This window comes from Pteronotus mesoamericanus, unplaced genomic scaffold, assembly GCF_021234165.1.
Source record: "Pteronotus mesoamericanus isolate MK-2021 breed Mesoamerican mustached bat unplaced genomic scaffold, CSHL_Meso_final contig_20, whole genome shotgun sequence".
Taxonomy (NCBI): Eukaryota; Metazoa; Chordata; class Mammalia; order Chiroptera; family Mormoopidae; genus Pteronotus; species Pteronotus mesoamericanus.
Genome location: NW_026555085.1, coordinates 35438777 through 35464683, shown reverse-complemented (window position 1 = coordinate 35464683; position 25907 = coordinate 35438777). Strand labels below are relative to the sequence as shown.

The 25907-nt window shown below is 39.4% G+C and overlaps 1 protein-coding gene across 2 annotated transcripts in view; it reads left to right on the top strand.

Moving 5' to 3' along the window:
- Nucleotides 1-9561: 9561 nt before the first annotated feature.
- Nucleotides 9562-25907, top strand: part of SLC17A5 (solute carrier family 17 member 5) — a 59360-nt gene continuing 43014 nt past the window's right edge. The window contains exons 1-2 of one of the 2 annotated variants that reach the window (XM_054569628.1): nucleotides 9562-9824; nucleotides 22051-22247. In XM_054569628.1, the coding sequence (XP_054425603.1) occupies nucleotides 9731-9824; nucleotides 22051-22247 (291 nt within the window). In that variant the 5' untranslated portion in view covers nucleotides 9562-9730. Of the gene's footprint in view, nucleotides 9825-21450; nucleotides 21509-22050; nucleotides 22248-25907 lie in introns of those variants that run through there. The other variant, XM_054569629.1, reaches the window with a different exon arrangement.

Here is a 25907-nt window from a genome sequence, read left to right as displayed (position 1 = left end):
AGGGTCCCATTTCTAACCCTCGGCCAGCCCCTTGGACTTAATAGGATCTGGCCTCTTCGGGCTAACCCTATGCGCTCTCCAGCATACCAGTCAGCTCTCACCCTGAGACCCCTCCTATTGACAGTGGGTTTAGATGTTGGATCAAACACCTACGCCAAGCAAATTTTAGCCCCTGTGAATGAGGAATTACATAGGCAGCATGTGGGGTGTGGAGTAAGGCACACACTTTTGTATCCTTGTGCTTAATGAAGTTACTCTTTTTCTAAGTTCAGGTTTCCTTAGCTATAAAATAATAATGATACTTAGACCTATAGATGCTTTGAGAATTAAATAATGTGTAATTGCTTACCATAGCATCTAACACATAACAGGTACTGTGTCCAATGTGTCTTATAACATCAGACCAAAGTGGTGGTAGGTAGGTTTTTACCACATGAGTTACAGCTTGCAAGCACTGTTGGCACAGAGTTATTTTAAGAAGTTAATAACCTTAATTTCTGGCCTTCCTGTGATCATCTCTTCTCCTTCAGGTAAAAGTCCGCCCCACCTTGTAGTTCCCATAAAAGAAAGTTTTTTCCTTATCAATTCACTGATGTACTTCTCCATGAAATGTGTTGTATGGGGTCCGCCTTTGTTAAAATCACTGTAGCTAAATGAAAGACAATAATGTGATAATAAAGCAATAGACAATATAGGGATTTTTTTTCAAATAAGCAGAAATTAATGTAGAATGTAAACTTTAAGAAACTAAATACTTTTTCTCCAATTTCTATCCCTCAAAATACTTTTGAAACTTTTCTCCTAAAACTCTCTTAAAGGCCAAATTCTTAAATCTCTCTTTCATACAATCTCATTCTTTTATAACCATATCTTGTAAACTAAAACTGAGACCTATCTAGTTAAGTGCTTTCCTTTATATGTAAGGATGTCACTACATAGCATCATTAGTTGTGTGTCTTGCTATTGGTTTCTCTTTGGGGTTGGGAGGTGTTGAATAATCACATTCTGTAGACTGAGTTTTGATGTTGTTGGATTTTTGTTCTTCGGTGCTTGTTTTGTTTGTAGACAAACAAAATGGGGTATACTGACGGTGACTGAGGTCATCTCACCAACTGATATAACAAGTTCTGATGGAATTTTTTAAAATAGAAAGGAATAAATTTTAACATCCTGATGTATTACTGTTATAACTAATGATTTATAAGATTGTAATTTTTATTCTAGAGGACCTCATAAAGATAACCTAAAAATAACTGCATTTTTCTTTTTACTTGAATCACTGGTAAAGGAAACCAGTACAAATATGCCCTATTAAAAGAATACCTAGAAAACAAAAATTTAGCTCTCCTTTTATGAAAGGATTAATCATAGCTTCTCTAAAAAAATAGCAAACTCTCATGTATCATCTTAAACATGTTTGAATTCATATAAAACTTTAAGAATAAATCCATTGTTAAAATAACGTGTTGCTGCTTTAATCAGCAGGTCATCGTGATGCTGTAGCACTTTCTAATATTAAGATTCCATTGAGCTCACTATCTTTTCTATTATAAAACAACAATTTGTTTCGGATCCAGTACATTTTTCATTAGTCGGAAAATAATAATGTACATGTAGAGAGAATTCTAACCAAAAAAGATTTTCAGGAAGGGCTGACTCAACAGCACTGTAGCTTCACATATTAGTTAGAACAGATTTGAACCTTAATCTTCTAATCTGCCTGAGTCATTCAGTTTTGAGTTGCTTTGCATGCACTTTTGCCTTACTTTTGAAGGTCATTCTGTTTCTTGTGTGACTTTCCCAGCTGATTTACTATCTGCTCCACTGATATCTCAAAACATTCGTAAAAACTGATTTCAAACTCCCTGAAATTGAAGAGATAAAACTGACATATCTTCTTAAATTTTTCAGTGTATTTAAAATTTACTTATCAGTCTCTTCCAGGCTTTTCACAGAGGCAACATTACTTCTACTTTTTTTTAATGTGGCTGCTTTTTAGGCTCCCTGATAACAAGTAAATAAAATAAAACTGACCCAAAAAATGACATCAGCGACTGGCTTCTCATATTATATACTTATTATTGAAATGACTTCCAAGGATAAACAGGATTGTACACAAAAGTTGTATGATGCAAGGGCAACATAGAAGATGTAGAAAATAAATGATATTATGAAAAAGCACCATCCTAGGATTAAAATGCTACAAAAGGTAATAAATCTGAATTGTAATAGTGGCTCTAACCTTAAATAAATCACTTCATTCAATTGCCATCTATTAGTTCCCTTCTTTGAAATATTTATAATAATACTCATGTCTCTGTGGGTATGTTACACGAATTACCCAATTGTTAAGTCGTAAAGCACTAAGGAAATTTAAACTTTATTATTAAAATAACTGAGTGCACATAAACATGAAAAAAAAACTGTGCACATTTACCTATCTTATTTTGTTTATAATTTGATCACTGCCTGAGAACATCTGACAGTCAAGCTGCCTAAAGGAAGCAGGATATGGGAAAGTATGTCTAGATTATCCATTTTTGAAATTCCTTCCTAAAAATATTGTTGCTCTTCCTCTGGAATACATTAATCATATATCACTTGCTCTCTAGAAAATACAAATAAAAAATATTTCCATATGTCCTCTAACTTACATAATTGTTACAGAAATATTTACACTTCCCTTGGACAGTAATTAAGAAATATCTCCTTAGAGGTAACTTTTACTTATAAACTCCTTGAAGGCAGAAACCATGTTTATACATCTTATATACTCCCATAGCACCCAGGACAAGACCTCACACATGATATGAGTCTCCATAAATATTTCTTAAGCTGTTTTCTCTGCTTAGAGCTGGCAATGGAAGATAAGTAAATAAAGGTTCCTGCTCTCAAGGAATGACTCACACTATTAATCTGTCTTAGGTTACCATAACACAATGTGCTATAATAAAGATACAATGTACATGAGAGCACAGAAAACAGATTGTCAAGAACTCTCTACAGAAAAGGTAGAATTTTAGGACAAATAAGAACTCACCATACACAAACAAATAGGTAAAGGGAACAACACAAGGAAAAGATCATATGTATTAAGTTTCAATGAGTAATCCAGTGGGTAAAGCACAGAGCAGGTGGCAGAAGGTCATGAAAACTGCGACTGAAACTGTGGTCAGTTTAAAAGGGTCTTGTGTTTTATACCAAAGAATTTGGGTTTTATCCTCCAGATAAGTAATCTCCAAGGTGGGATGCATTCACCCAAGAGTACATGCAAAATGATTTGGGGGAAATCAGATCATCTATTTGTATTTATCTTTTCTCATCATTTTTGAGTGTTTGTTGAGTACAAAGTATGTAATTTGTAAAGAAAAATGCACATGTTGGGAGTATATTCAAAAATTTTGGTATGAAAATACAGTTGATATACAGTATTGGTTTCAGGTATACAACACAGTTAAATATTTAATTCCTTACAAAGAGATCACTAATGCCTGGTAACCATCTGTCACTATACAAAGTTCTTATGGTATTATTGACTATATTCTCTATGCTATACATTATATCCCCATAACTTACTTATTTTATAACTGGAAGTTTGCACCTCAGATTTCCCTTTGCTTTTTTCACTCTTCTCGGACTCCAGAAAATTGTACTGATGGAGTGCACAATCAAAAACCGTGAAGACCTAAGCACTGACCACTTGCTCCCATGAGAGAAGGACTCTTCGGGTCCCTGTTTGGGAGCCGGCTGGGGAGGGAACAGGGCTCTGAATCCCACAGAGCCCATCCCGGGGGTCGTCACGGATGGGAGGAAATAAAATGAGTTGTTCCAGATACTTCTCTGACTGCCAGGAGAGGGGAATGTCTCTTCCCTCTAGTGGATAAGGCCCCAAGCCCCTGTGTCAAAAGGCTTTTATTGAAAGGGTTATCAATGGGGCTAGATAATAGGAATGCACACGTGATCTCATTACAGCAGTATGTTAATGTTTACAGAGAATAGATGAGATTAAGGAACACACTGATTTACATGAGTCCATTTACATGGGTCCTAAACGAGACAAGTAAACATGAGAGTGTAAACATAAGGGCCCCAAAGGGTTGAGGGTCAAGGTCTGTGAATAATGTAAATTTCCTTTCCAGCATGAGCTGGTTATCATAACTTTTGAGAGAAGAACAAAGCATGCTTTAAAGAATTTATTTCTAGGCTTGATTTCCCCCCAGGAACTGCAAGATCCAGTTTAGGGCTGTCTCCAGTATTGTTTCAAACCTGAGCCAGGCAGGGGGAGGGCAAGGCAGCCAGGAAATAAGGAGACTTCTTTCAGATAGAATGAGGACCCCAGCCATATCAAAGCCGAGGTGTAAGGGTCTTTTTGCCCTTTCTCCATGTCCCCCAAGTTTTTCCCAGGTGCCCATTGCGGCTTTGCCTGTCTTAGGTTGCCCCTTCCATTGACAGGTCTTACCCACTATTGACTAACCAGCTATCTTCCAGGGCCAACCAGGGTGATGTGAGAGACACAGCCCCTCCCAGGGAGACAGGTTTCATCTCCTCAGGGGCCTGTTTTTCCAAGGCCTCCTTGATTAGCTCCAGCCTTGGGACCCTCTCACCTGTGAGTGGGGCTACAGTTCCTGAAACCAGACAGGGTGTTTCCCAACACTCCCAGGTTGTGCAGTTTTTTTCTCTGCTTCCAGGCCCTCTGCTGCAACCATGGTCCAGATCCTCCGCCAGTCCAAGAAACAGCCAAGCTGGATCCCCTCTTGTGTTTACTGGAGCCGGAAGTACTGGGACAGTGCTGTACATCTTGTACCCGGCATTGGTCAATCCAGGAGTCTGTTGGGACAGAAAGAATAGCCCAGAAATCTTGATCACTGTCTGAGAACATCTTACAGTACAGTGCCTAAAGGAAGCAGGATATGGGAAAGAATGTCTAGATTACAGCAAACGGAAGAAAGAAGGTCCAGACTTCTAAGTAAAAGGCATCATTATAAAGCTGTTCAGAATGAAGTTCTTCCAGAAGCCATCCACACAGTTTTCAACTTAACCATGAAATATTTTCCCTCCAAATGCAGGAAATCACATTGGTGTATTGGGTTGGGGTTTTACACTGATTCATAAATATTTGAAACTTGACAAAAATGCAAAGGCCTAGACAATAAACTACCACTAAAGAGTTTTTTTTTTAAGGGGTAACAGTATCAGATAAATATTATAGAGAGATAATAAGATGCATGCAGATGATACTATACCAGGGAAAAAGAAAAATATTTTCCCAGCTTTATTTATTACATACGTAATATAACATACGTAACATATATAATACATATAACATACGTAAGTTTAAGGTGTACAGCATTATGACTTAATAAACATATATAGTACAAAATGATTAGTTAATATCTCCATCCCCTCACAAAATTACATAATTGTGGGAGTGTGTAGTGAAAACACCTAAGGTTTACCTTCTTAACAACTTTCAAGTATATAATGCATTATTGTTAATTACAATCACCATACTGCACATTAGATCCCTAGAACTTATTCATCTTATAACTGGGAGTTTGTACCATTTAACTGGCATCCCCCATTTCTCTCAAACCCAATTCCTGGCAACCATTATTCTACTCTCTGTTTCTGCGAGTTCACCTTTTTTAGATTCCACATATAAATAAGAACATACAGTACCTTGTTTTCCTCTTACTTATTTCACTTAAGATAGCGTCCACAGAGCCCATCCATGCATCCAGAAAAACAGGATTTCCTTTTTATAACTGAATAATATTCCATTACATACACACACGTGCATGCGCGTGCACACACACACACACACACACACACACGGTCTCTCCAGAAGGAGTCCAGCCATGCAATATGAAAAATAGAGGCATTTATTGGAGAAGATACAAGATAAAATAAACATTGTACATAATATAATGGTGCCTCAGTCCCCCTCAAAGAAGGCACGTTGGGACCTCACACAGTTCTCTCAATCCCCATCAGCTGCCCCATCATATTTTCCTCAATCTCATCAATGGTCTGAAATCTCTTCCCTTTCAAAGGTAATTTTAGTTTGGGGAAAAGCCAGAAGTCACAGGGTGCCAAACCTGGGCTATAGCGGGGCTGAGTCACCAGAGTGATTTGCTGTTTCACAAAAAAACTCTGCGTGAGACGTGATACATGAGTGGGTGCATTGTCATGATGAAGCTGCCAATGGCCAGTTGTCCATAGCTGCAGCCTTTTGAATCATCCAGATAGTTTCCATGGAGAAATGTTCAAGTTTAACGCAATATTTGATGCAGATTCATTGCTCTACTTGCTCAGTCATTTTGAATGCAACAGCCACACAGTACACATGCTCCCTCAATGGCATCTACTGCTCCCACTGACTAGTACAGTGAAGTTGTCATTGTTCACACATGCACATTCCAGTCTATTCTTCCTGGCTTCCAGGTTACATTGATGTCATGCAAACTGTTCTTGTTATATTAACAAAGGCTGGACTTTTTCCAGATACACATTGTAAGATTCATGTGGTCTAGAACTGTGCTGTCCAATGTGGTAACCCAAGAACACTTGAAATGTGGCTCTTCTTAATGAAGATGTGCTGTAAGTGTAAGATACACACTAGGCTTTGAAGATTTAGTATCAAGAAAAGAATGCAACATATCTCTTGAAGAGTTTTATAATGATTAGGTGTTGAATTAATAAAATATTTGAGTTAAATAATTTATATGATATCATTCATCTTGTGCTCACTTCAGCAGCACATACACTAAAATTTATCTCCCCTTTTTTGGCAGAAGTTGCTTATTTTTTTAATTTTTGATGTGGTTTTTAAAAAATTTTTATTACATATGTGGCTTGCATTATATTTCTATTGAAGAGCGCTGGTTTAGAATATTGGTAAAGGAAGAACTGCCAACCAAAAAATAAATAACATCAACAACAATCTACAGCTGTGAGCAGTCAGAAAGTAAATTCAAGATATAAGGAAGAAAATGGTGTCATGTTATACTTTTTAAAAAATATCCTCCTGGGAAGATTATAAAACAAAAAAGAAAGTATCTTCACTGGGCCTACAATCAATGACAACACAGTAGCAGTAAGTACACCCAGGGCTCATTCTTGGCTTTTAATACAATTCACCTCAAAGCAAAGACTGTATAGGATAAATGTTGAACATTTTAACATACCATCTAGTAAGGTAGTGTTCAAAAAACACAATAGTGGCATGTAAAAGGGATACAGAGGTCCACTGAAAGAGCTCCCAGTCACCAAAGCTGAAACAATTTGAGCAAGGAAGTAAGTAACATGGTGTTGGATTATAACCCAAAATATAAAATAACTATGAGACCATACCAATATTAACAAATGATTGAATAAATAAGTAAATGAGGGGGAGAATAAACAAATCTCCCATACAAAGAGTTCTACCCTTCAGAGAGAGAGAAAATAATTCATTACCCCTTAAGTAGAGGCTGCATATAGTCACTTCCTTCCAAAGGGAAGATGGGAAAAAGAGTAACTTTACAGAGGGGGAAACCTGAAAAACACTATCTCAGACATGTGATTAAGTTTAATGTCACCTGTGATAATCATCAATGGTAAGTTATATGGACTGCAGATTCCCTTGCAATTATATGAGGATGACACCACCTCTCCAGCCTTCTTCCAAAACACGTAAGCCCACTCTAAATATAAGAAAAATATCAAACAAACTCAAAATTGAGAGACTTCCTACAAAACCTACCAGTATTCTACAAAATTGTCAGAGTCAACAAATATAGAGAAAGATTGAGAAACTGTCACAGAAGGGCCTGAGAAGACACCAATGCTAAACTAAACGTAATGTGGCATCCTGCAAGGGATCCTAGGACAGAAAAAAAAAATAAGTAAAAACTAAAGAAATCTGAATAAAGTAGAAACTTCAGTTAATAATAATGTATCAATATAGGCTAATCAGTTGTGAGCAATACTAATGTAAGCTTTTAACAGGTCAGACTAGACAAAGGGTATGGAAAACTATACTATTTCTGCAACTTTTCTGTAAACCTAAAACTTCTAAAATAAAAAGTATATTTTTAAAAAAGTATGTCTTCTGATTTGAAATCTTTCAAATCTCCTGGGATCTTTATTCTCTGGTCCAAGTCCTCTATAACTTAGCTATTCAAAGTGTGGTCACATTCAATACAGAATATCAGGCCCATCCCTGATGTACCAGTCAGGATTTCCAGAGAAACATAACCAATAGGATGTGGGTTTATAAAAAGAATTATTATAAGGAATTGGCTCATGCAATTACGACGGCTGGCAAATCCAAATCTACAAATGTGGGCCAGCAGGGTGGAGACCCAGGGGAGTCCTGGGGCAAATGATGTCCGAAAGCTGCCTGCTAGAGAATGCTCCCTTACTCAGGGAGTTGACCTTTGTGTTCTACTCAGGCCTTTGATTGAATCAAGCCTACCCAAATTAACGAAAGCAAACTGTTTTACCCAGAACTCATGGATTTAAATCCAAAAACACCCTCCCAGTTTACAAATAAAATTAACTGTCATTCTGGACCAGATAAATCTGAATCTGCTTTTTACAAAGATCTGCCTGGTGATTTCACGCATATTCAAGTTGGGCGGCATTGCCCTACAAAGCTCCTAAAAAGCTGGAATACCTTCCCTCGGATAGTTTTAAATCTACATGGTAATTTCAGTAACTCAAAAACAAAACTTAATTTGTTGTTTTAACTTAATTAACTCTCCTAGCATTTACTGATACCTTGAGAAATCCCAGCCCTCCTTGCAGGGCAAGGGTGACCCACTTGTTCCCCGCGCAGACCTCTCCAAGGCTCTGACCTGTTTTATTGAATCTACCACATTTTTTTCCCTTCTATTTCCATATCTTTATTACCGACAGTAACTGATGAACTTCTGAAGCCTTTGGTCAAGAGAGAGGCTCCAGATCTGTCCCACTCCCACCACCTGCCCCCCAAGGCAGGCTGGTCCGTTTTCCTAGTTCCTCTTTATTAGAGTCAGCAAATACCAGAAGTTATTTCGCGCATTAGACCTATGGGGGCATATCACGCATATATCAGAGGAGTCTAGAGGTTGAATCATATGAACCTGCTGATACCGGGTTATTTTGACCGACAAAACTGGCGTTTTCATACGACTCAACGACGTTTCTATTTATTGTTTTTTCTTCTCAAAGCTATTTTAGGGACAACATGCGATTACAGGTAGATAGTACAAGCGTTGCGAATATTCACGGCAATTTACTACTGATAACTGAACGTCACATACACACCATCCACTTCCCAAATTCGATCCAAACCCTCTCTTTAATTTTGCGCGACTCAAGTCCCCTTGGCTCGCCTCCAGGGTCCCACCCAGCCGCGATCCCGGAGGGGCGGCCCCTGCGCTCTCCACCGCAGCGCAAGGGGCGGAAGCATTGTCCCTCAGAACACCGCCGACCCCTCGAGCCTAGAACCCGTGGGGCGGCAAACTGAAACGCGGACCACGCCTCAACACGCTGTAACTCCCAGAATTCCGCTTTCCACATTGCAGGGTTGCCCAGAACAAAGATGGCGCCGGGGGTGGAGTCAGCGCGGCCGCCTCAGGGCTGGACCGAGGTGAAAGGACGAGGTTGAGGGGCGTTGCCAGACTGGAGGCTGCTCTGGGGCTCCTGCTCTCCCGTCGGAACTCCTCTGAGCCGCTAGATCGCACACCTGCTCCCCGGCCGCGTCATGAGGTCCCCGGTTCGGGGCCTTCCCCCGAGCGATGGCGATAAGGTCTCAGACAATACACCCCTCCTGCAGGACGCCCCGCAGGCGGAAGTCGGTGAGGGGCGGCGCGATCCAGGGCTTTCGGACGGGCGGCAGGGTGGCAGGACTACCCGCGCCCTCGGCCGCTGAAGCCAGAGTACTTAAACCGGTGGTCTCGGGCGGCGTCGGGGGCCGGGGAAGGAGAGCCGAGATGCGAGGGGACTCGAAGAAGGAGAGCCCAGTGCGGGCACCGCTGAGCCCTCGCGGCCCCTGTGCCCAGAAGCCGCTCCGGGACTGTGGGGGCGGGCGAGGACAGCGGGCCGGGCCGGGCCAGGCCAGGCCGGTGGCTCGGGTGGGACCTCGGCAAGTGCCTCCCGCGGCACCTGGGCAGTGGGCGGCTTGCGGTTTTCGGTAGTGTCGCGTAGGGGACCCCGTGGGAGAACGAACCGGGGACGAATCTACAAGTCAATGAAGCCGAGGAGCAAAGGGCCGAACGGAATACCCCGTGTAAGAACGAACTGGGGAAGAAACCAGCAGATGGAGGGGCTGGGAGGAGCCGCTGGCTCTGCCTCGCTGTCAAATCCGGGTTTCCGCAGCTGCAGTCCGCCAGCATGTGATCTGGTAGCTCCTTGGGCGAGGATGGGAGACAAAACAGGACTGAGGTTTACATTTGTGATTATGCGGATAGAAATTGTTGCGTAACCCAAGGACTCTTGATATTGTGCAGTAAGAGAGTAAAAGTGCTGCGCACTGTTTTCTACGATCATGCGATATAAGTTAGGAAACAGCTGGTTATTCTCAAGATATAAAGTTCTAAGGTAACTTGCCAAAAGTCTTGCAACAAATAGAAAAGGAGGTACTTCACAAAGCATCCTTCGTTAATCGGAGGAAATTAAAAATGTTTTCTATTTTATACTTTTGTCATGTAACTTCTTTAAAAGCAATTAAAACTAAAGAAAAAAAACAGTTTGTGTGCATACTGTAGTTGCAAAGATGTGACATAAGAGAGTTGAATTACAGATTTGACTTCCTGGCCAAGAGCAGTATAGTTCTGTGGCATCATTTTTATTTAACATTACCAGATGGCAGCAGTAGAGGTGGCAACATGATAGGTCTATCTCGCAGCTGGGAGATGGTTTTGGTGGACATTCATGTAAGTCTGTGATTTACACAGTGATGTTTAACTTGGGACCTGGACTTAGTTTCATAATCTTTTTCTGTGGCATATAATGTTAGATTTCTATCATTTTCTTCCATAAAATAATCTAGTTTGGAAATACTCCCAAACTAGATTATTTTATCTCCCAGTTTATCTGCATGTAAATATGGGACCTCCCGGTCTTCCAGGGGCTACCTTGTCTACCTGGTCTGCCAGCCACCACCTTGTCTGGTGTCCTCTCCCCCCAGCTGCCCATCTCCACCCCTCCTGCCAGTCGGGATGAATGTTTCTTCTCTAACTCCTTGGTCGTTGGACTTCTGTGCAGTTTGGTTTTCTGGCAGTTCTGGTTATTTTTTGTTTTTAAATTGGTTGTTATCCTTCTTTTGGTTATGCAAGGAAGCAAAGCATATCTACCTGCTCCTCGATCTTGACTGGAAGTCCCAACAAATATAAGTTATTTTGAAAGAATTTACATTGGCTATAGATAAAGGGGTGGGGGCTATGAAGCAGGGCTAATTTGGGGATAGGCTTATAGTACATAAGGAAAAAGTATTTACTGCTTTTGTTTACTGATTTGAGAGAGAGCGAAACATTGATCCACTGTTCCACTTATTTATGCATTCATTGGTTCATTCTTGTATATGTCCTGACCAGGGATCAAGCCTATAATCTTGGTGTATGGGGATGATGCCCTAACCAACGGAGCTACCTGGCCAGGGCATGTTTACCGCTTTTAGGACTGGTGTGGACAAGAGTCCAGAAAGTTTATGCATAAGCAAGAGGCTGCGTTATCTGATGGTAGTGGACTTTCTCTTTTTAGATAAGCGATGAAATAGTCACCTGAGAGTTGATTCATAGTTTCAACATACATTTAGGAGCATGAGAATCTTTTGGTTTCTTGACCTCAATTCTGTTAGCTGATTAACCTCCCTTGTCTCCTCCAGCCTAGTGTAATTTAATTTAGGACATCTCAGAATTTTCCACTGTCACACATAATTACCTGGACAAATCTCAGAAACACTCAAAAGAAGCCACCATTTAATGTATGATTCCATCAGCATGAAGTTCTAGAACAAACAAAACTAAGCTGTAATAACTGAAAGCACATCAGTGGTTGCCCAGAGGCAAAAGGCAGGAAGGAATTGACAACAGAGGCACTAGGGTACTTCTTGGGGTGGAAAAAAGTTCTGCATCTTGATTGGGGTGCACAGGTATATATATATTCATCAAAATTCACTAAACTGTGTGCTTGAAATGGGTGTGTTTTATTGTATGTATTTTATACCTCAATAAAATCAGTGCAAAAAGAAAAAAAAACCTCATAACGTTGCTTTTAGAAACAATTCCAACTTGATTCATGGGTTGTGTACATAGATCTTAGCCCTGTTCCTCCTGACTTGACATGACTGTCTTCATGATAACAACTTCCCATCTTATCTTTATTCTTGACATACTCTCTGGAGAGCAAAAGTCAAGTAAAAATAGCAGCAACACCTTTTTTGGCTATTTAAAATATAATAAAAGTTTTAGAGAAGAGGAGTGTACAGTTATAACGCATTGCATTAGCCAACAATATTTTAAATTAAGCTCTGTCTCTGAGATGCTGTGAGCAGGAAGACAAAAGAGGCGCCCCAGGAGAACGATGAAAAAGATAAAGATGAGTATGACAGCTTTATAAGAGGCACCAGGGGCCTCCTTTTACTCTTATTTTTGGTGGTGCCACCATGTCCTGGCTTCAGTAATAATGCCTACCATGTACAATATAATAGGAGAAACAAGATAACCCTTAGTCATTTTTCCACCTTAAAAAAAAATTTTAATTAACAGAACAAACTAGCAAGAAAAATATAATCAGCTACATTGAAAGAAAAAACAAATCGACAATAATGAGAGGGAAGGGGGTGGGGGGTCCACAGGGAAAAGAAGGGGAAGGGTCAAGTTAAAGAACATGTATAAAGGACCCATGGACAAAGCCAAAGTGGGGAAGGATTGAGGCGGGGAGATGGGGGTGGGTGGGGCAGAGGAAAATGGAGACAAATGTATTGGAACAATAAAAAAAATTTTTTTTTATTAAATTTATTGGGCCAACATTAGTTAATAAAATTATATAGGTTTCAAGTACACAATGCCATAGTACATCAAGTATATATTGCATTGTGTATTTACCATCCAAAATCAAATCTCCTTTTGTCACCATGTATTTGACCCCCTTTACCCTTTACCACCTTTTCCCCCACCCCTCTTCTCTCTGGTAACCATCACACTATTGTCTCTATGTCTGTGTTTTGTTTATTTGTCTTGTTTGTTCATTTGTTGCTTTCAGTTTTATATCCCACATGTGAGTGAAATCATATGGTTCTTGACTTTTTCCATCTGACTTGCTTAGCATGATACTCTCAAGATCTATCCAAATTGTCATGAATGGAAGTACTTCTTATAGCTGAGTAGTATTCCATTGTATGTATGTACCACATCTTCTTTATCCAGTCATCTATCAAAGGACACCTCAGTTGTTTCCTTATCTTGGCCACCATAAATAATGCTGCAATGAACATAAGCGTACATATATGTTTACAAATAAATGTTTTCAAATTTTTCTGGTAGATAACTAGAGAAAGTGTTGCTGGTAACTCTTTTCTTATGTGTTTTTCAAAGTGTCATATGGTAACCCTACCCTTAATTTTTTGAGGAGCCTCCATACTATTTTCCATAGTTTACATTCCCACAAGCAGTGAGTGAGGGTTCCTTTTTCTCCACAACCTTTCCGACACTTGTTATTACTTGTCTTGTTGATAGTAGCCATTCTAACAGGTGTGAGGTAGTATATCATTTAGTTCTGATTTGCATTTCCCTGATAGCTAGTAAAATTGAACACTTACATCTGTTGGCCATTTGTATGTCTTCTTAGAAGAAGTGTCTCTTCAGGTCCTCTGTCCACTTTTTAAATTGGATTGTTTGTTTTTTGTCATTGAGTCGTATGAGTTCTTTATATGTTTTGGATATTAACCCCTTGTCAGAGCTGTTGTTGCAAATATCTTCTCCCATTTGGCTTGTTGCCTTTTTGTTTTGTTGACAGTCTCTTGTTGTTTAGAAGCTTTTTAGTTTTATTTATTTTTCCTTCTACTTCCCTTTCCTTTGAGGTCAAATTCTTAAAATCCTCCCTAAGACAAAGGTCTGTTAGTCTAGTACCTAGTCTTCTTCTATGTAATTTGTAGTTTCAGGTCTCATATTTAGGTTATTTGATCCATTTTGTGTTCATTTTTGTCTATGGTGACAAATAGCAGCCTAGTTTCATTCTTTTCCATGTGGCCTTCCAATTTTCCCAGTGCCATTTATTGAAAGGGTTTTTTTTCCCCAATGTATTTTTATGGCTCTTTTGTCAAAAATATTTTTGCACATATACATGTAGGTTTATTTCTGAGCTGTCAGTTCTGTTCCATTGGTCTGCATGTCTGTTTTTCTGCCAATACCAAGGTGTTTTGATTATTGTCGATACTGCAGTATATTCTGAAGTCAGGGAGTGTGATACCTCTAGCTTTGTTATTTTTTCTCAGGACTGCTTTGACTATTCAAGGTCTTTTATTTTGTGGCTCCATACAAATCTGATTTTATTTTTGTTTTATTTCTTTGCAAAATGCCATTGGGATTTTGATAGAAATTGAATTAAGTCTGTATATTTCTTCAGGCATATGGCCATTTTAACTATATTGATTCTTCCAATCCATGAATATGGACTGTCTTTCCAGTTTTTGTGTCGTCTTCAATTTTTTCCCCTTTTATACTGTTTTGTTTGAATGCTGCTGCCAGTGTACATAAAATAGTCATTCTTGTCAAATTCATGAAAATTCAGAGAGGTAGATGTTAAGGACTGACAACAGCAGAAGTTTGTATAGCATGACACATGTTAGAGGGATAAACTTTTTGTGTAGGCTTCAAATTTAGCGCTCTGTGAATATTCACTGGTTCATGGAAAAGTGGTTTAGAACATCTTTGAAAATTCATTTCACTACAAAAAGGAACAGACTTTCTGGGGTCTGATACTCCAGTCAGCAGGGGGTCATGTTGAGCATTCTGCAGACAGAATTGTTTCAAATTGTTCCTGCCTAGGAAACCTTCAGGGGTGGAGCCCAGCCTCCAGCCGGAGCTGTTGAAACACTTTCTTCACAGTGGTGATGGTGGAAGAACCACACATGGCACACGCAAGAGCTGGGAAGATTTGTCAGTAGTGGGTCGATTGGTCATGGGTCCATAGGGCCAGAAGAAAGGGCAGTGAGCAAGGGGCCCAGTTTATTTTACTAATGTCTTGTACTTTTCAGCATATAGATCCTTTACATCCTTTGTTAAGTTTATTCCTAGGTATTTTGTTCTTATTGCACTTGCAAAAGAATCTTTTTTTTTTATTTCTTTTTCTGAAATGTTAGTATATAAGAACACAATAGATTTTTGTATATCTTTAATTAAATTATGTCCTATATATTCACTTTGCACGTTCACGAAAGTATGGGTATTTTAAAAAACAAAAACCTCCCATCCATGTCAGTACATATGGACAAAAGGAAAGTTCCCAAGACTGAAAATCTACCCCCCTAAGCGCAGGGCAGGGTAAGACCCAAGAATGAAGCCAGCCACTCCAGCCTGGTAATTAATAGAGTTTATTAAGGGAAATTTAGAAGGGAGGCACGTTTTGGGCAGCTGAGAGACTAAATGGATCCCTGCACTATTTGGCATGTGCCAGAGAATTATGCAGAAAAAGACAGGGTAGTCACAGGAACTGGTAATTGACTAGTCCTGGGAACAAATACTTTACGTGCTTGCCTGGGTGAGAACAATGACCTATTCCAGGAGCCAGGATGTAGCAGGCGGGGGAGGGTGCTAACCTACATTGACTACCACCATCAGACAGTCTCTAAGAGGGGTTTGCTGTAAGCGGTCCCCGCTATGGCCTGGGTCCAGCTCAACGGCACTAGTCACATCATGGACCAACTCCACACCTCAGAATTAGTTTTTTTAGGTTTGATGCCTGAAGGAGTAAATCTTTAGCAATCCTAAAAATTACTCCTTAAATATGTTTACATACATTTTATCTATCTTTTATGTTAGTTTCTGTAACAAACTGATATGAAATTAGCTGTACCTTATCTATGCCTAAGTGTATTGCCTGGCATTTCAGAAGAGAAAGTCTGATAAAATATCAGTCATAAAATTTGACAGCACTTAAAATGCCTTAGAAACCACCTACCATCTGGTGGCACATCCTTTTATACATAAACACCTGAGGGCCAAAGAAGTTAAGTTCCCAAAGATTGCACGTAGCCCTATTAAGGACTCAGGTCAGAGTTCTACTGGACTTCAGCGCCATCCTCCTTCCTTCACACAGCACTGCCACACTTGCATTATATTTGTAAAATGCTTAATCATTTTTACTTGATCCTTCATAAATTTGGAAGTTCCCCCACTTCACCACGAATAAGAGGACATAGTTTTAAATTATGCGCAGTGTTAGGAGTTAATACCTCTAAGGTTGATAAGAGAATTCTTCATAACCCTACTGTGGTTTTTCTCTCAAGCAGTTGCTTTTAGTACTTAGTCCAGTGGATTTCAGAGATGCACACAGAAATGATGTGGGAAGGGTTAACTCAATGGTCATAAACAACAGGAAATCTGTTTAAGTAAAAGGAAGGGAGGGAATTAGGTAATTAAGTGGATTTTCAAAATACTCTTGCACCAAAAATGAGCTCATTCATGTTGGAGAAATAAACTTTAGGGCTTCTAAGACATTTCTTTGTGTTTAAAGGCAGAGCATGGATTTGGAGCCAGAGTGCCTAATTTAATTTCCAGTCCCAGCTCCACTGACTAGCTGTGTGAGTGTAGCAATTACCCAACCTCTCATGCTTTTCTCATCTATAAATCAGGGAAAATAATACACCTGATTCATAGGGTTATCGTGAGGATTAAATAAACTAATAGAAAGTTATTAGACGAGAGTTTGGCACATAGTGTTCGTTACTATTATCATCATCATAATCATCATTATAAATAAAGACCATTTGGATCTTAAATTCCCCAGAGAAGCCGTAATCCATAAAATGAGGGCCCATTCTTCACTGTCATGCCCTACAGGAACCTGTGATTTTCTAGCTTAAAATAGTGCATGCTGTGCTTTCCTCGATTTTATTTTTGGGGTTTGTTTAGCGGGGGTTTTTGCCTCTACTATTCTGTTAGGGGTGGTTTACATTCCTGGTGGAGAGCAACCATGCTGCAGAATGAAGGGAAATGGCTTTGGGTCATGTTGTCATAATGAGTGTTAATATTAAAGTAAATGAGTCCCATTTTAATGCACTCCAGTGTTTTCATATTCCTTCTACCTAAGTAGGAATTAATTTGTGAGCTAAGAATATATAAGGATTTATCAGGAATTAATTAACTAAGGCAGGGTAAGACCAGTTGAGCATTACCCTTTTTAAAAGCACAACATTTTCTGCATTTAGATAGAAAATCTTTTCTAATGCAGTTCCCTTGCCAAGGAGGATCACTAGGTCCAGTGCCCACCCTCATCCTCTTTGCACAGGTCAGTTCCCCTCGCCATGGGTTTTCCAGCTCAGTCAGCCCTTTACTGTTCCGTATTTTTTTTTGCTCCTCACCCATGCCCACACCATCCTCCCCACTGCAAAACCCTTCCACAATGAATAAATGCTTGACATCTTTAGTTTTCCACCAGTCTTGCCTCACCACTTGTACCTCCTTGCTTCAACAAAAACCTGGCCTTCTAGGCATACCACTCTCACTCTCCACTGCTTTCTCAAGAAGTAATAATTTTCTCTTGCCTTGTCTTAGTTGGTGAGATTGACTCTTCCTTGTTCCACATTGATGCTTCCAGACAAGTACCCCTCCACTCTCAATGCCTTTGGGCTAGATCACTTTTCCCGTACACTATTGTGCCTTCTACCCACTTCCTGGCACTTCGCTTCCTTCATCAAACACTTTGCCATCTGACACTCCTCCATCTTCTACGCTATTTCTTGCCATTGTCTTGAGTGACTTTTCGTCCAGCACTGTATTCCCGCAGTTATCTGGATTCCTACATGCCTAATGACTTCCTTCCCTCCTGTCTTCACAGAGCTTTTATATTTTAGTGCACATTTTCCTAAACCAGTAGCCCTCTCCATTTTACTTTCTTCTTGGGTCAGAATCACAGTCCAACACTATTTTCTTGCCGGTACTTTAAATTCCCTTGCCCTACGCTTTGTCACCACCTCCATCTCAGTGCCCTGTCTTCTTTCCTAGTGCCTACCTCTGATCAGAGGTGTGCAATTCTTCAAGGTCACACACTAGGGCAGATTGCTCCCACCAGTTTTGTATGGGTGTCTACTCACTTGGCAATCCTGTATGTTTCACTGGGAACTTCACACCCCTACTCTCTTCAACAACTGACTTCTTTTCCCAATACTTAATATCTCACAAATGAGAAATAACCTCAATTCCTAAAAAATTACCTCAATTCTTACTATCCAGAAAAAAGCAATAATAATCATTAATAACAGTTCAGAGTTATTGAAGGTTTATTATGTGCTAAGCACTGTTCTAAGTATTTTATATGTACCAACTCAGTTAATCTTTATAGTAACCCTTATATAGGCCAACACACTTGGACAAGCACCTAGTAAGTACTCAATAAATATTAGCTATTATTTTTTGTTATTAAACTCAATACCTGCTATCCCCACTCACAGCAACTACGGTACCATAGTCCAGCCATGTCAAATCATTTGAGGTTTCCTGCTCTCCCTGTGCTTGCCTTTCTCATTTCAATACTTCTGTACATACTGCTGTCTTTGCTTGCGTGTTTTACCTCCTCTAACCTGTCTGGTGACTTTCTGCTCATTGGTGAAGACTCAGGGCATATGTACTTTCTCCAGGAGGACTCCCATCCCCCGCCAACCCCCCCAACACACACACATTGTCGCACTTTGTCTTACTGGTATAACTTTCTCCAGCATCAACAGGAAAGGAACTCACTTTCACTGTGTGCCTACTATACTGCTCTACAGTACATTTACTCCACACAAAACCCAGTGAGTTGTATGGTGATTGTCTCATTTTAAAGCTGAGAAACTTGAGAATGAAAACTTAAGTAACTTCCCCAAAGGTACACAGCCAGTGAAAATCAGAACTGAGGTTCATTCCCAGGTCTCCTTCATGGTGAATTAGTCTATGTTATTTCCAGCTACACCCACTCCACATTTCCTAAGTTTGAACCATATTTGAGAAGCTGATACTTGTTTTGATGGGTGCTCTGTTAGTTATGCAGCATGGTTTTCCCTTAAAGTGATTTCAATGTGGCAGATGCTCAGAGGATGTTAATCTCTTTTTGTCATGCAAGCATGCTTTTGTGAGCCAATCTCAAACATCCAGATTCACAGGCACATTTTGCTTTATCACCATACTTTTTTGAAATAAAATTTTTCTGACTGATTTGTAATCAACAACCATTTTTATAGATAGTAATGATCTATTTTTTAATATTCCTTAAAACCTCATATTCATATACTTTGTAGCATCTGTTGGCTTTTTCTTTTCTGATTATTGATTGATCCCCAAAAAGTTAAAGTTGCCTAATCCATAACTTTTAGGTCAGATTTTCAGTAATATCACTAATAATCATTTTACATACCTTTTCTTTACTTCCCAAGCTTCTAGCCTCATATATTACTCACACGATAAGGAATATCAGAGTCCAAGTCAAGCAACATGTGAGGAGAAACTAGTAACATGCAATAAAGTAAGGTAACTGCAAATAAGAATAGAATAGAATAGAATAGAATAGAATAGAATAGAATAGAATAGAATAATAACATTACAAATCAGAGTAGCATAAAATAATTATTTACAGTAAGAATAATAACTTCATTCCTCCCTTTTACTTACTCTCACATCTACTACATAGGCAAGGCCTGTCAGTTCTGCCTTTCAATTTATCTCACGCCTGCCCATTTCTCTCCATTGCCTCTGCTTTGCTCTAGTTCAAGCCACCTTCGTCTCTTACCTGGGAAACTACAATAATCCCTTAAGTAATCTCCCTGCCACCATTCATTCACACTTCTCCCCTTCGTAATCTCTACACAGCAACCAGAGAAGTTCTTTAAATGATAAATCACATCTTGTCATTCCTCTGCTGAAGTAGATGATGAACTTTGTATGTTGACAAAGCAGACTGTATATAAATCTAGATTTTTCTTTCTCCAAATTACTCAAAGTAGCACATTCTAATAGCCCAAATTTGTCAAGATTATGAGTACTCATCAGACTACTTTGTATTACTGTCTGAAACAAAAATGATGATTTAAAAAATGTGCTCTTGTCCCGGTTGTGTGGCTCAGTTGGTTGGAGCATCGCCCCATACACCAAAAGGTTGCAGGTTCAATTCACCATTGAGGGAACATACCTAGGTTGCGGATTCAGTCCTCAGCTGGAGCATGTACAGGAGGCAACTGATCGATATTTCTCTCTCACATCAATGTTTCTCCCTTTTTCCTCTCTCTCTAAAATTAATAAACAAATAAAAAATAAAATTAATAAATATATCCTTGGGTTAGGATTAAAAAAACAAACGTGCTCTCCTATTAAACATGTCTTGCAGTATTCAAACTGTCCTTAACTAGACTACTGCCTGTTTGGTTGGAGCAGAAAGCAAATATATCTAGATTCCAGTAACAGAGACAATATGAATGGAACCTTAGAAATGCATTTCTCATTGGTCAGACCTAACTGTGGCAGCAGTGCCATAATTCTGCTAGCTCTACCCCTGAAAAAGAAGTCAAGATGCCACGTGAAAAGCTTTCTGTTAAAAGATGTAAACCTTGCGCAAAGGAAAAATGATAGAAATTGTTTAAGTATATGAAGGCTTATGGAAAAGTGAGTTAGAGCTGTAGTATATTAACATATACCTAAGTATAGTTTTGTCCTGTTCATTAATGCTTCTGTATGAATCAGTCAGTCTGAATCAGTACCGAAACCTTGGTACTCTGAAAAATCTATTCCTGTTTTTTCGTTAGGTCAGTGAAAACAACAGGATTCCTGAATAGGGGAAAACATATATATCCTTGTGATTACCAAATGAGATAGATATTCATACCCTTAAACAGATACTTATCAAACACTCAGTGTTTACCAAACTTAAAGGCCTGAGACCTGGATTAGCCAGTTCTTTTTGTCAGTAAGGAGTCAATCACGCATCCTGAATTCCCATTTCCTCACCCCATTATGCAACTCAGTAGAAGAAGGAAAAAAGAGAAAATAGTGCATGAGCCTACAATTGGAGTTAAAACTAGGTCAGACTCCTCTCACATGATCCTTCTTTCACTGGCTCCTCCAACCTACTCTGCCTTCCTTTATTTTTTTTTTTTTTTAAATCATTGTGGGACAGGCACTTACTTTCCCTTTTTGCCACGGGCCACTTAAGCTGAGCAACTGTCACAGATGCTGCAACTGTCATAGATTCTGCAAGTTTGCCTCTGGATTCTTAAATACATTTAGTTTAGGAGAGCCTTAAGTATTAAGCATGGCTTTTGATTCAAACTCAGCTTCCAAGGATATGCTCCAAGGTAAGAAATTTATCAAGAAGAGTTTCACACCTTAGCGTGAAATTGGCAGTATATTTTTTGTGCAGTGCTATATTTACAATGAGATGGCTACTAATCTATAGTCAGTAGCATACATGCTATGCTGTAATGAGTACTCAAGTACTTATTGGCAATGTTTTAGATAGTTTTTTAGAAATAGTGATGCCATTAAACCCCATTACTTATTTTTCTTATATTTTTGCCAGCTGACAGAAATTAGGCATTCAGTATTGACTCTGGACTGGAAATTTTTCTGAGAAAAGTTGATAAAACTATTGCCTCCGTGTTTTAAGAAACTCTTACAGTGCAGACTATCAAGTATTGAATATTTATCAAAACCACAGATACCAGAAACAAATTCTTTTTAACAAATGTATTTAGATATGCCTAATCTGAGAATATTCTCCAAAAACTATTTGTGATTTAATAATTTGTGCATTTCAAAAAGTAACCTTTTGAGTAATTTAGACAATATCATCTAAGTTATTCTTTTAATGAAAGTTTTTCCCCAATCTTTGTTTTAGCTCCAGTATGCTGCTCTGCTCGTTACAACTTAGCAGTTTTGGCCTTTTTTGGCTTCTTCGTTCTCTATGCATTACGTGTGAATCTGAGTGTTGCATTAGTGGATATGGTAGATTCAAATACAACTTCAGCAGATAATAGAACTTCTAAGGAGTGTGCAGACCATTCTGCTTCCAGTCAAGTTCTTCATAACCAAACAGTAAGTACCACTTTTTTAGCAAACAATCTTAATCCTAAAATTTATCCAGGTAAACATATTGAAAGGTATTCCTTCATCCTACAAAAACCAAAAACACTTCTTCATGTAAATTCTGAATCCCTTTCTTTTGTGTCTTCCCAGGAACTGGTTGGACAGTAACTTATAACTATAGCTACTGCTGCTGTTGCTGTTTGAAAAATTGTTTGTCAATTTCCTCTATAAACATATTCCTGAAGACAATTTGGAAAAACCTGTTTGGCCTTCCAGTGAAGGGGTTCAGAACAGGCCTCCCCAAGATGTGCTGCTTTGGCATGTGAATTATGTTGAACTGAAGGCACTCATGACCCTGTGAGCTCATGAGAAACTTTTACTTTTCCCTTAAAAAATTTAAATTAGGGGCCTTGTTCATAATAAGAGTTATCACCGGAAGTAACTTTTTATGACCTGTATGTAGGGCAGGGCAAACTCCTCATTACAGAACATCTGCTCTACTGTTCTTCAGTGGCCTTCCTCTCCTCTGAAGCTCAAAGTGCTTTTCCTTATCTTTAGCTCAGAATGCCCTCTATACAGTGGTACTAGAAACCATTGGTGAAATCCTGACTCAAGCTACAATTAGATTAAAAGAATATAGAAATACAGTGGTTGATAAGCTATGTAAGTTGGAATGTTTAAACAGGCTTTATATGAAGTGATTCTGTCTCTTTTATCTGAATGTATTACAAGGGTAGACATTGTATCTCACTGGGAAACATTTTCCCTGCCTGGTATTGTAAAATAAAAGGCATATAAATTCACCCCTCAGGCAGTATTAATTAGACATGCTCAAAAAGAAAAAAAAATTTTATTGAATGATTGTTCAAAAGAGCTAATGAAACATTAAAGAGATAAAAGGTACCTAGAATTCTTAAACTCAGAGAGGATGCTCAAAAGTTTTTGTAAATGAATTACCTCATGAGCACAGTGAGAGAGGGAAATAAAATTTCACATTGTTCCTTCCTACCTAAATCCAGACCAATTTGTTATTGATCCTTTTTTTCCTAGGAATAGCTATTGCCTATGTCCTAAAGGTTTGGAGTGGCTTTCTGCCTGCCTGGGACATGCAAGCTGTCAATTCTTTCTTTTGGCTATCAGAGGGAATGACTCTGGAAGGTAATGACTTTTGCTTCCTCTTTATTCTGTGGGGAAGGAAGAAACTTTACCCTCCTGCTTCTTTAGGCTGACCTAATAACCAAATAGACATGAGACAGATTAACAGGACAAAATAACAAAATTTAAAACTTACATACATATAGGAATCCCACATACATAAGAGAGTGAGAAACCTTACATACCTGAGAGGTTCAGGGATTGAAAGTTAAATGGCATTCTGAGCTAAGGATGAAGTAAGGTGCCCTGGGGATTTCAAAACATCATTGCAGGACTATAAGAGCAAATATTTAGAAATTAGAAATTTGCTCTGCTCTATAGATCGATCATAAAAAGTTATTTCTGGCAGTAACTCTTATTATGGGCAAGGCCCCTAGTTCTTTAAGGGAGAGGTAAAGTTTCTCATGAGCCTGCAGGGTCTTAATAGTCTTCAGCTCAAAATAATTCATATTCCAAAGTGGCACATTTTGGGGAGGACTGTCTGAACCCCTATAAGTTCATGGTATTGTTTAATACTGCGGAAATATTTACTGTTCCAGCTGAAACCTGACAAGACACTTGGAAAGACTTAATAACTTTTTAATCAGAAATTTGGCAAAATTGGAAGCTATATATTCAAAACCTGACAGTAACTTTAAAAAAAAAAAAAAAACCCTCCTCCCCTAAGCTAAAATAAAAATATATACCCAGAAGGAAAGAAGCAAATTAGGAAGATGTAGTGTCACTTAAGTTACAACACAGTTCCTTGAGGAATTGAAAATAACTGTCCTGACTTCCAGTTAAGATGGCAGTGTGCATAAACATGTAAGGTTCACCTCCTTACACAACCACATCAAAATTACAGTTAAACTGTAGAACAACCGTCATTCACAACCATCAGAAATCAAGGTGAATGGAAGTCCTACAACCATGGAATTAAAGAAGAAACCAACTACAGAATTAAAGAAGAAAGTGCATTGAGACTGGTAGGAGTGGCAGAGACATGGAACAGATTGGTCCCAGACCCGTGTGTTGTAGATAAAAAGCAGGAGGGACATCTCAGGAGCAAGAGATCCCAGCCCCACACTAGGTTCCCCAGCCCAGGGTTCCAGTATCAGGAAGAGAAGTCTCAACTTCCGGCTATAAAATTCAGTGGGGATTGAGGCTATGGGAGACAGAGACTGCTGGAGTCTCAGGTAGTTCCTCTTAAAGGGCCCATGCACAGATTTACTTGAACTCAGTCCCTCTGAATTCCAGCCTGGGGGCAGCATATTGAAAAACATCAGAAACATATGGGAAGAAACTGAATTGTCTGGCATCAGGTGCCAGGGTGAGAGCTGGGGGGCAGCTTTCTCCCAGACAGAAGTGCTGGCAGAGGCCATTCATTGTCCTTCCCCATACAGAGCCACAGAGCCAGCAGGCGGGGACCATATCTGAGACTCTTATCAACCTGCTCACACTGTTTGCCCTGACCTGGTGATTTCCCTGAGGCCCTGCGCCAGCCAACGCTGATGCCCATCCAAGCTGTTTCCAATGGCTTTTCTATATGAATGGCTTGTCTTAGCCCGTGCTTCATATTTTCCTAAATTCTTTCAACCAAGCAGCATCTGGCTTCATTGAGCCCTGTACCTCTCAGTAGCAACAGCCAATCTTGGTTCACAGCTTGGCATCTCCTGGGCACCTTCAAGCCCAGCACAAGTAGGAGCCATCTGCAGATTGCCTTGTAGCTAATGCTGTGTGACCTCAGGCAGAGCACATTCAGTGGCTGACGTTGGATGTGCCCACAGCAATCAAGGCTCAACTACAACAGGAAGGTGTACACAGCTCACTCAATAGGCACATCTTGAGTACCCAGCTTGGGAGGTTGTGCCACTGGACCCTACAGAATTCCTACTATAATATGCCACTTTATCAAGCCTGGGAGATGTAGCAGCTTTACCTAAAACATAGAAACAAACACAGGGGGGCTGCCAAAATGAGTAGACAAAGAAACATGGCCCAAATGGAAAAAAAAAATCAAAACTCCAGAAAAAGAACTAAACAAAATCGAGACAAGCAATCTACTAAATAAAGAGTTCAAAACACTAGTTATCAGGATGCTCAAGGAACTAGTGAGGACCTCACCAGCATAAAAAAGATACAGTCAAATGAAAGATACACTAATTGAAATAAAGAACAATTTACAGTGAATCAACAGTGCAGTGAATAAAGCCGAGAATAGAATCAGCAATTTGGAATATAAGGAACCAAAAAACAACCAATCAGAACAGCAAGAAAGAAAAACAATCCAAACAAATGAGAATAGCGTAAGGAGCCTCTGGGACAGCTTCAAGCATACCAACATTTGCATCATGGGGGTGCTGAAAGGAGAAGAGAGAGCAAAAAGTTGGAAACCTATTTGAAAAAATGACAGAAAACTGCCTAATTTGGTGAGTGAAATAGACATACAGGTCCAGGATGCACAGAGAGTCCCAAACAAGATGAACCCAAAGAGGCCTACTCCAAGACACATCAGAAGACTGTCAGCTGATTTCT